Source organism: Poecile atricapillus, chromosome 3 (assembly GCF_030490865.1).
Source record: "Poecile atricapillus isolate bPoeAtr1 chromosome 3, bPoeAtr1.hap1, whole genome shotgun sequence".
Taxonomy (NCBI): Eukaryota; Metazoa; Chordata; class Aves; order Passeriformes; family Paridae; genus Poecile; species Poecile atricapillus.
Window position 1 is genome coordinate 46,170,049 of NC_081251.1, and position 11,768 is coordinate 46,181,816.

At 37.9% G+C, this 11,768-nt stretch overlaps 1 protein-coding gene across 1 annotated transcript in view; it reads left to right on the plus strand.

Moving 5' to 3' along the window:
- The window catches only part of CDC40 (cell division cycle 40), a 37,863-nt gene extending 26,402 nt beyond the window's left edge, over positions 1-11,461 (plus strand). The window contains exons 9-15 of the mRNA XM_058836960.1: positions 292-337; positions 1,677-1,778; positions 3,059-3,174; positions 3,258-3,391; positions 8,040-8,116; positions 9,544-9,688; positions 10,479-11,461. Of these exons, the coding sequence (XP_058692943.1) occupies positions 292-337; positions 1,677-1,778; positions 3,059-3,174; positions 3,258-3,391; positions 8,040-8,116; positions 9,544-9,688; positions 10,479-10,656 (798 nt within the window). The 3' untranslated portion in view covers positions 10,657-11,461. The remainder of the gene's footprint in view (positions 1-291; positions 338-1,676; positions 1,779-3,058; positions 3,175-3,257; positions 3,392-8,039; positions 8,117-9,543; positions 9,689-10,478) is intronic.
- The last annotated feature ends 307 nt before the right edge of the window (positions 11,462-11,768 follow it).

Here is an 11,768-nt window from a genome sequence, read left to right on the forward strand (position 1 = left end):
TCCAGCATATATCAACACAAAGCTGATGCTTTGGGGTTTTTTTTTGAGTGGCAAAACCTTAAGTTGTTAAAATTGGAGTATGGTATGGGAGTTTTAGTTATTCTAAGGGGATTTTCCTAACAGGAAAGTGACAACATTCTAGCAAATTTCTGGATAGATTGTGATTAATCAGTGCATAGTATATGGTTGTAATTAGTTTCTTAAGAGATGTTGCCATATATGTTTACACTTAATTTCAGCATCATTACTGTTTAACAATTTACATGTGTCCCCCCATCCTTTTTTTCCTAGCTATGGGAAGTGTATGGTGATCGAAGATGTCTACGAACGTTTATTGGTAATAATTTTTTTTAAACTCGTTTATGTCTGGAACAACTTCCTGGAAGAATATGATTTAGGTTAGCTTATTAATTTGTCATTTGTGTGCATCCAAGGCAATGTTTGTTCAGAATGATATTGGCAGTAAGAACTGAAAAAGATGCACATTTCATTAAGAACTTTGTAACCATTCCAAGTAATTTAATGTTAATGTGTAAAGCCTTACAACCCTTAAAATATTAGTGTACTACAGTCATCAATACTTTATTCAAGACTCCTTTCTGAAGGCAAAATTTTTATATGAAATTGCCACATCTTCATGTTGAGAACAGCAGCCCTCTGTATTTCACCAGTGAGGGCATCTCATGGTCTGATGATCCCTCTTCAAATAGGTCATTCCATCTGTGCTGAGTTTTTGGTGCAAAAGCATGGGAAATCTTTTTTAGGTGCAGCCTTTGTTCGTGTAACAGGTGCTTGTTAAAGCAGATAGCTGAGAGGGAGAGAAATACAAACTTCTTAGCAGCCTTGAATGCAGAACAAAAGTAGCTGATTCTCCTATTGAAATAGGAACATTTCTAGAACGCTGAGTGAATATATGTTGAGTAACAAGAAAGAGGTCTTTTTTCACCTATTATTTCTGATGACAGCAGTGTGGCAAATATGATGGCTCAAAAAAGGTTCTCTCTCAATAGACTACTCTTTCTGAACGGTGTGACTGTTTCTCTCAGAAGGTTCTTATTATCAACCAGATTTGCCTACTGTATTGCTATATTTCAATTACCGTGCTATTATTTAAACTAAAGAGAACTGCAAGTCTGATGTGGTGGTCAGATAAAAGTATTGAGGCTGAGGGGTAGCAAGGTCAACATCAGACAAAAGCATTCTTAGTTTTCTGATCTAACATTTCCCAAATTTTGTACCTGTTTCCTAATTATGTTTCTCCATTAAATGTGTCTCACATACTGTTTGTCTCTCCTCTTTTTCATTAGGTGTTGCCATGTATTAGAGTGTTTTAAATTTCTTCTGAAGTTCTGCTTATGTATCAATTTATACAAGTTTATACTTGTTTATCAAGTTGGTTCTTGCAATGCTTTTGTTTCTCTCTCTAGTGTCTTAGAGGTGTGAGGGTGTTACGGGGTTTTATTCTCATCATTCTTTAGGAGTTACTTTTTCTTTCTCACTTCAATTATTCTTTACTAGTTCTCATGAAGAACTTCAATAAGTGATTTCTTCTTCTCTTTGCATTGTTAGAGCATTTAACTTGAGTAATATGGGTTGGGGTTTTTTAAAAAATCCAATACATTAGTTCCAAGTATGAATGGATGAAAGTTTATCATTGCATTTTTTCTATTTTGTAGGACACAGTAAAGCTGTTCGAGACATCTGTTTTAACAATGCAGGCACTCAGTTCCTTAGTGCTGCATATGACCGCTATCTAAAACTCTGGGACACTGAAACAGGTAGGCTTGTATTTTTAGGTGGTGTTATGTGGCACTATTTTTAATTAATAGTGGCTATAAATATATCTTTGCATTCAGATTGTTTCCACTTATCCTTCATAGTGTCCTGTAGTTCACTGTTTAGGCTTTCATTGCAGGATAATTAGTCTTTTTTCCCCATGTGTTTTGTTGTTATCTGTAATAGTGCAATTGACACTACCTGTATTTTCATATACCTTTTTATTTGAGAGGTTTGATAGTTACTTGTAATGCTAAAGATTTTTTCAGCAAAAAGTCATCTTGCCAAATCACTTAATTGCATGTTTACATTTACAGGCATAAAATTACTCTTCACACCTAAATATGATTAATTTAGAAAAATTATCTCACTTGGTCTTTTGCTCAACCTGAAGAGCACTCATAAGAAATAAGAAAAGGTGGTGATAACTGAGCTGCTGGTATAGAGTGTTGAAGGGTAGGTCTGATGCTTTGGTGCCTGGAGATGCTCTGTAACATTCTGCTACAAATAGTTTGTTAAGTTAAAGAAAAATACAGGATAGATTTCGTCAGTATCCTTTTAAACCTGGGTCTCTTCCTAAGACAGGAAGTTCCCATGTTTGAAAAAGTTGTTAGCTTTCTGGGTTAGTAGTGCCACTAATCTTATACAGATGATAGCCAGAAAGGTGTAAGTCTAATTCTCCTGTGTTGAGTCTGAACTTGAGTCTGATCTCAGTTATTAGACAGAGTTTTTGGATTAACATGGCTCCTGTAAGTTACGGATAACAAGTAATCAAGGTATTTGTGGCTGAAGCTAGGAGAGGAGGTCAGGGCTTTATTTTGCAGTTGGATTACTGTTACCCTTCTCTAAGGTTAATCTTGAGTTCTTGCCCAAGTTTGTATCTCCTGTTGAGAAGATATCTGATCCTAGGCAGGTGATGTTTTGCAAAGACAGTGGTCAGCTTGTGATATCCTGAACCTGTCCTTGTGTTCTTGTTATTGTCCTTATTGTTCTTGTTATGTCCTGGTGGCATACAGGGTACTGAGCAGTTGCGTTGTTTGGGAAGCTGTAGCAAACTTACAGAACAGTTTGTGTGTGTACATGTTTATGCATGTGCATGCACACAAACGTGAAAGAGGGACTAATTAAAGAGCGGGGCAAATTCTGCCCTCTAATTCTCTCAAGGACTTTAAAATAAGTGTTGTCAGCTCTTAGTAAAGTGCTTTTGATCAGTATCTGCAAACAACCAATCAGGCCATAGCACTTCCAACCTGATACACTATAAATGGGTTTTCTGTTGCAGGGCAATGTATTTCAAGATTCACCAACAGGAAGGTTCCTTATTGTGTCAAATTCAATCCTGATGAAGATAAACAAAATCTCTTTGTTGCAGGGATGTCAGATAAGAAAATTGTACAGGTATGTCTACTCAATATTTATTTCTCTAAAAGTACTGGCATTTAGTAAAAAACAGGTTCTTATTCTGACTCTTTTAATTGTAGTGGGATATTCGAAGTGGTGAGATTGTACAGGAATACGATAGGCATTTGGGCGCTGTCAACACCATTGTGTTTGTGGATGAAAATAGAAGGTTTGTGAGTACATCTGATGACAAGAGTTTAAGAGTTTGGGAATGGTAAGTTTAAAATTTTGAGTTTTACCTCAAAGTATATTGTGAACAAACTGAGAAGAGTGTTCATTTTTAAAAGTACACATAGCACATAGGCCACTGGAGTGTACTGAGTTCTAGCTAGCTCAGGAAAAGCTTTAAAACCCTGTTCTGACTTAATGCCTGAGACACTTCATTGATTTCCTCTTCCCCACTGAAAACATGAGACAGTCCTGTCAGCCTGAAGCTCACTGCATTCTGTTAGTGGTCTCTGCTCTCTTCCCTTTTCCCAAGGGTGTATTAGTCCTTAAATTAACTCTTTAGGAAATGTTTGCTCTGTTAAAAATTGGTGTGTGTTGGTTTTGAATGCTTTGAACGTGGATATCCATAATATTATATGATACTTGGCCCATGTTTGAAATAACTAGCTTAGTGTAGCATTATTCTGGCTTTCTGTTTGTCTGTCTTTTTGGCCATATTTGATACACACAGTATGAATACAATGATGACAGAAAAGGGAGAGTCTGTCCAAGAAAAAGTAATACAAAATATTTGAAATGTCTTCCAGTTTTTAGCATTTAACCTGCAGAGAAAACAGATCACTCCTATCTGAAATGTTTTTTGCAAAGTTGTAGATACTAAGATCTTGAACTTAATACTTTTGGTATTTCTTTAGGATTTGAGAATTTCTTTTTGAAATAATCAGTCCCGTATCTTGAGGTATTCATTTCCTTTTGCTGTTCACACATGTAAAGCTGTTGCATAATACAGGCACTAGTTTGACAGTTCTGTGACTAATCAGTTCCTTCCTAGCTGCTTGCCTTTTTTTTTTTTTTTTTTTTTTTTTTTTTTTTTTCCTGTAGCCTAGACAAGAGACTCCAATCTGTGGTATTGGAATATCACCCAAGCAGCCAGCTAAATCCTCAGCTTGCTGTGATTGGCTGCTGTCATTGCCAGTAGCAGTGGGAATGACCAAAGTCTGGGAACCCAGGCTTAGGCTAGACATAAAATGCTGCCACCATATGCCACTCCAAGAAAGCCTCTGTTCAGTACTTCATAAGCAGACCCATGCAGTTACTGAGCTCCTTAAAGAAAAATCTTTACAATACCATCTCTGCTAAGGAATGTCTCTTCTTTGCTGAGTGGGAGGATGATCTTGCTTGCACAAATCTGTTATTTCCTTGGGACTGGATTGCCCCTTGTTTTTATGAGCTTTGTGTGATGGCTGAAATAAATAGTGAAGTGGGTGGATTTAGTCTGTCTGTGGAGAAAAGCAGGAAAGGCAAAAAAATTCTGGCATGGGAACATCGCAACCTGATTGTTTCAGTAGCAGAAGCTTTTTTCCTTCTGAAGCAAAAACCATGTAATAGCGAGTTGTACATTGAAGAAAGAGCTCCCTTGTTGAAATGATAGGGAACTCCACTCTAGCCAATATTCTGTAATGCAGTTGTTGGGAAATTCTTTGGTTTTATAAAGAGCAAATGTAATGCCATCTTCCTGGGCATGGCTTGAAAACCTTTCCCCACAACCTACCATGACATATGTTAATTGGTCTGGAAGCGTATTTCTATAATTTCAAGATCCAGATTTTTAAAATGCCTTAAAACTAAGTTAACACATACATTAAACTAAGTTAATACTAACATTATGGAAGATTCTGGAGCTCAGAAACATCCATGGCAAATTACTTCTCAAATCCTTTTTTTCCTAAGTTGATAAGAAAAATTATTTGCTACTTAGCAGTGATTTGGTTACTGGACCTTTTGGTACTTTTCTTCAGTATGTTCTTCAGCACGATGTTTCTTCAGTATCCTACAGAAACAAAGTGGAAGTAATTATGACCTGAGTATGGCCTTAAAAGCCAGTAATTAAAAGTTGGTCTAATTACTTAGTTTCAATTGTCTAGAGGAATTCTGGAGTGTTTTGTAAACACTTTGACTTGGCCAGAGCTCGTAGTGGGATGGCATGTCTGACTTCATCACAGTGAGAAACTCCTGAGAACTTAAATCTCCTTTCCCCAAGAATTCATCCCGTGCACAGATTTCACTGGGGTGTACATAGAATTGCAGTTCGTTGGTTTCTGAAAGTTCAGACTTCAAGTATAGTACAGACTCTTGTAGATTACATGGTTTATTTAGGAATATTAACGGGAGTACTTGAAAATTTGCCTGCTTTTGCATTTTGTGTGATTGGGATATTAAAGTTGGCAGGGGTATTATATTCGGTGTTCTCTCTTTTAGAAATGCAAAATGTTATTTTATCTTTGCTTTGTATGCATCTGATCCTGCTTGGATAAGCAGTGAAATGATTTAGGCATTTAACTTTGGAGGCTGTTATTTCTTTTTACCTCCAAGTCAACCAGCAAAGCAAGAGCTGTGCAGTGATAATTTAGCTATTATGCTGACAGGCTTGGGTGGCTTGTCATCTCTGTAAAGCTGTTCCCTTCAGTGGGCCTTGTTGCCCATGGCTCCTGGTAGAAGTAGTGTAGTCTCCTCAGAGATGTCTTCATGATGTGTAGGTCCCAAAACTGGATTGGGTTCGACTGGGGGTGTGGGTTGGCTTGGTTTTTTTCCTTCTTTCATTAAAAATTTTCTACCTCTTTATTGCCAAAAACCTCTAGGATTTTTCTACCTCTTGCTTGGGGAAGAAGTTGCATCAGAACCCCAGAGTATAGCACTTATAAATCTTGGCTAGCAGATATCACTTCCGGTGCTTAAAACTTTTCAGTCTTTGAAATGTTATGAAGTGGGGAAAAGACTTTAAAATATTTAAAGCTTAAATATTTGTCACAAAAAACAAATATATCACATGAGTTTTGAGGTTGGGCAACCATGATAGCATCCATGTTGGTAATTTTTTTAAGAGAGCAGGCTGACATTACTTATTTAGCAATTTGACTGGAAGCAAATGTGAAACACAAATGCATCTCTTTATTCTGCCTAATAATTTAATGCAGCACATCCTGCTGCTGTCTTAAGTGTGCCTGGTAGGTATCAACATAAAGCAGAGCTGTTGTGAATAAATTCTAGTAGGTGAGCCTGCCTTCATTTGTAAAAGGACAAGAAGGCAAAACAACTGGTGCTGCATTTAAATTTCTGACTGCAGTACAAGTCAGTATTGAAGATGCATCTTCTGTGATGAGACTTATATGGGGCTTCCAGTGGGATTGGTTTTACCTGACATTGAGGACTCCAGAAGGTTGTTGGTCTGCAGGAGTGTTGGGTGGTGAGAGTGGATCAGGGCCTGGTCTTGCTGCAGCAATAACCTTGTGTCCTGTTGCAAATGGAGCTGGAAACTGTTTGGCTAGGATGTGGCACAGGGGCTGCACTTCCTGTGCTGTTGTGTTGATCAGAGATGATGTGGATTTTTAGTTACTTCTTCACAGATTTGCTGCCCAATGGCAGTCTTAGGTCTGCCTGTTTAGACGCTGGTTATCCCTGGCCTAAAGCACATGCCTTAGTGTATTAAGTGGGTTGCCCTTCTTATTCTGAGGAATAAATGATTTTAACTCACAGGAGCATTTGTGTCGCTTCCTGACAACAGAGCAGCTTCTCATCCTGCTGCCCCTGTGTGTGTTGCTTAACTCAAGATGATGGGAAATAACTTCCTCCACAATAAAGAAGGATGGTAATTACCTTGCTAATGCTGACCGGATTGCCATCCAACAAGGCTCGAGCAGCTGGGACAAGGCAGCCACCCACACTCTCTGCTCTGAGAGTGTCCCAGCAGCCCTTCTGCTCTGTGAATTAGACAATGAAGTCATAAACATCCCCTTTGTATTAATTAATGTTGCTACAGAACATTTTGCATGTGTTTTCTGCAGAATACATTAATCAAATCTATTTTCTGCTGGAGGTTTTCTTTGCTTAATGAGAAAGACATGTACATGGCTTCCTTTTTTTCCAGTCTTCTAGTGCACAGAGTACGAGGAATACTGTGAATATGCACAAACCGTTAGTAATTCAATTTATATAGTCAAAACCAAATGGCAGTTCTGCAGAGTAAGGATTAGACTGCCCTTGTTTGTACCCTAGCTCTTTGTACAGGACAGTGTATGTTAAGAACATGCACTGGCACAGTCTTCATGCAATTGAGCTGGGGAGTTCAGCATTCATTTCAGCTGTGAATATTTGGAATTGGTTGGCATCCCAGCTGAGGAGATGAGGAGGAAAAGAGCACATCAGAGAGATGAGAGAGAATCCTGTTTTCTTTACCTTTAAAAAATGTTTTAAAAAGAAGAATTTTTAAAAAAAGGCAGAAATACTTGATTTAAAACAAAACTCAAGTCAATAAGATGTTCCAGTAAGATCCATGCATATGTCAGTATGTTCTTGCTATCTGAATAGGAGCTTTATAAGTACTGCAGTTATACTGGAAGTAGTAAAGGAACTTTGTGTTACAGTTTTGCTCTTAACAGTTAGAATTATGACTCTAATTTAGACTCTGGCTCATTTGATTGAGGTAAATCCACACCCTCAGAGGTTATGCTGTAGATGGCTCTGCATCTGGAGCTCTCGGGTGGACATCTGTAATATTTTTGAATTTTTGCATGTTCTTCCTTTGGATGCCACCATACATTCTCCATGGTTCAGTTGCCACATAAATCAGCTGACTTGAAGCAGCTCTTTGGAACATCTCCATGTCTTCATTAAACACATACTTCTTCCTTTTGCAGGGACATTCCTGTAGACTTCAAGTACATAGCTGAGCCAAGTATGCATTCCATGCCAGCTGTGACTTTGTCTCCAAATGGTAAGTTAACACTTTACTGTCTTCTTAGACCTAATTTACATAGGCATCTCTTACTGATTATATCTCTGTGATGTTGCTGTGTTGTATCCTCCTTTCACCCTCCCCAGTCACTCTATGCAGTTATTCCAAGATTGGACTGGATTTTGTTTTGATTTAAAATTCTAAAGAAGAGGTATGTCAAATGAGGGTTTATATCAGGGTAACTGTATCGGTTTAAAATTAGGCCTTCATCCAGACAAGGCAAAAGGACTCTTCATAGAGCTACCATGTGCTCTTTGCTGTATTTAAAATATTAAGAGAAACATGAAGGGACAATGTTGGCAAAGTGTTAAGTAAGTTCAGCAGTCCATGTGGTGCCACTGCTAAAGCAGAAACTCATGTTGTACATGATCCTGTTCCCTTCTGTTATGAATTTAGTCCGAATAATTATTGCATAAGAGAAATCCCAAATTATCTCAGTGTTTCTTTAAGGTTAATGTTTCACTGGTGTTTATGTTCTTCAATTAGAATCATGCTGAAGAAGGATAATTGTTTTGTGCCTCAAGTAATCAGTGAAAAGCCTTCTAACAGGACAAAATTCCTGTTATCTGTTTTGGCCAAATTTAAATAGCTTTAGTAGTGTCATCATTATTGCAGTGTTGGCAGATTTGCTGTTAACAGTCCCATTATGCTGAGTAGAGGCTGATCAACTTGTTGCACAGCCAATGTTACGTTGTCACTGCATAAAACACTTTAAAGGCATTGACAATATGCAGAGTTCAGGACAGAAGTCTCTGTTCTGGGTGTTCTGTAGCACATCATCTTCACTGGGTTCTCAGGCAGGAGTTAATGCACTGCCAAGGTGCAAAATGAGATGAAGTTAAGATTAGAAAAGCTTTGATTTCTCTTTCACTAAAATATCCTTATTAATTGCATTCCATTAAGGCAGAATACTATATAGTTGCAAACTCTTTAGTCTACTTTACAGTTATCTTCCCATAAAGAAAAGAGGGGGTGACTAATTTCTTAGAGTACCCATAAAAAACAGATGGTAAGTAGAGTGCAGCTAGATGGATTTTTTTTCCCCTCACTGAGTTACATGATTATGTGCACCAGCAAGTTTACACAGTATCTTAAAAACTTGACAGTAAGTCAGTGGGGTTGATGCAGCACATAGCTGGAACAGTCTAAGTCTCTACACTTTAATGGAGTCCTGAGTGCGTTTTGTAGGAATAGGCATGCCAAATCCTGTCAAATATAAGGTTTCAACTCTTGGCAGTTGTATCACACAGAAGCAATATCAACTGTTACCTGGAAGCCTGCTACATCATGAAAGTAAGGATTAAGATAGTGCAAGACAAATTGTCAAAATCTCTAAAAACATCCTGGTTAGGTCTGCTTCTTCAGATGCAGTGCCCTGACACTACCTTTGTTTATTGCATTTGTAGGGAAATGGTTGGCTTGTCAGTCGATGGATAACCAAATCTTGATTTTTGGAGCTCAGAACAGATTCAGATTAAACAAAAAGAAAATTTTCAAAGGTCACATGGTAGCTGGCTACGCTTGTCAAGTGGATTTTTCACCTGATATGAGGTAAGTTTTTGTGGCCGTGAACTTCATGTTAAAACTTGCAAGTCTAGAGACTAAATTTCCTTTTTAATTTTTCCTGCAACACTCATGAAATGTCCTTCTATTAGCTCAGCATCAGGCAGAGCTCCCTTGCCAAGCAGCAGAACAGAAAGTTTACTCTTAGCATCTGATAGGACCAAGAAAGGCTTCACATTTGACTCCCATCTTTTTGCACGTGGTGTGCAATGCAGGGTCTGTTCCCACAACGTGCACTTGTCTAGAGTATCTGGAATTTGAACTCAGCAGTTTCCCCAGTTCATAGTGGGTTCCTCATTTACTGTTCAGAGAACCATCTCTTTCTTCCTGTTGGCTCAGTAATATGCCCATACATTCAGTAATGTGTGTTCATACATAAGATATAAGTTACTATAAAAACTGGGGAATAACCTCAGCAAACCCAGAGGAAAAAGCATCTATAATTTTAGAGAAACTTGTGTCACTTTCTCTTGGGTTCCAGTAACACAGTGCAGGGTATAATCACACTGCTTAGCACATTCACCTCGCAGTTGATGAATCACCTTCTGCAGGACTTGTGTGCCCTTAGTGCACAGCGTGAGCGCTAATTCCTTGGTAGGTATGTTTACAGTCTGTCTCAGATGGGAAGCTCCCTGGGGGAAGCTCTTTTCTGTTGCTCAGTTGCTACTTGTAATAGCATACAATAATATAAATGTAATAGCATATAATAATAATACAAATGTAGTAGCAAGCAGTCTGCACACGTGACACAACTTTCATTTTATTCCTGTCAATACAGCTATGTGATATCTGGAGATGCAGATGGGAAACTAAACATCTGGGACTGGAAGACAACAAAACTCTACAGCAGGTTGAAAGCACATGACAAAGTCTGTATCGGTGCAGTGTGGCATCCACACGAAACATCCAAAGTCATTACGTGCGGCTGGGATGGTCTGATTAAACTGTGGGACTAAAGAAGATGCTACAGAGACCTAAAGAAACAAGTCCAGCATACATCTGAGATTAGGGTGCATTCTGCTGTAAGGATGGGTAGACATTTGTAATACTGCAGTTCTCAGCTCACTGTATATATAAACTAAATACCAGGAAATTCAGAAGACTCAAGTGAAAGAATATAGTTCTAAATATGGCATCTGGGAATGAGAAGCTAAGCTGAGGTCATCTGAAGCATGCGGAATCATGTGCCAGTTTGTCTTGCCTCTGTTTGTGCAAAACACTCTTGTAAAATAAAATAATTTTAAGAAAAACTATTTTTGTGGTTCTGGCTGTCAGAAAGTTTAAAGAGAAAACCAGCAATTGTGTAACTTTCTTCCTAAGAAGAAATCTTTGGTACCTACTGCAATAGAACTGAAAAAGATAAGCACAAATCCAGTTGCTGAGATTTGCTAATTCACAGTAGAAATGGAGAGCTAATTGGAAGCTAGCAGTTGTCAGGTGAATTCTTATCAACTGAAGATGCCATTCATAGTCTTAGTTTCTGTCTGTAGAATCATGAGGATCACTCACTTTCACCTTTGCAAGTAGTCTTCATTTTCAGGGTTTTCCTCATAATGGTTGTGTGCTGTGTGTTGTTTTTTTGTCCTCCCATATGCTATTCTGTTCCAATAAGCATGACATATTAAAAAAAGTGAATGTCTCTTGTTCTGTTTGGAATAGTTTGTATTATAAATCCCATGAAGGATTTGACAATTTAATGTATATACATGTCACACTTTTTCTCTTTAAAGAACTTATTTTTAATAAATCTTTTTATAAAAACTCTGCTTATCTTTATTCAATTTTTGTCTTGCAGTGTCCATATAAAATATTTCCTACCATTTGGTATTTTAATGTGCACTTGTATCAGTGTTCAGATAAACTCATTCTCTTGCAGTGTTCATTTAAAGGTAAGGCCAGCTGGCAGCAGGAGAAAAAAAAAAAATCTTTTGACTCCCTGTCTGCTCTCTTTTTTGGGCACATAAAAATAAATTCATGTAGTGAGTTTTATCCCACTGATCAGTCTTTAATTACAATTTTGAATTATGTTGTTTACTGTAAATCCAGTCACTGCTCAACCATTATAAAA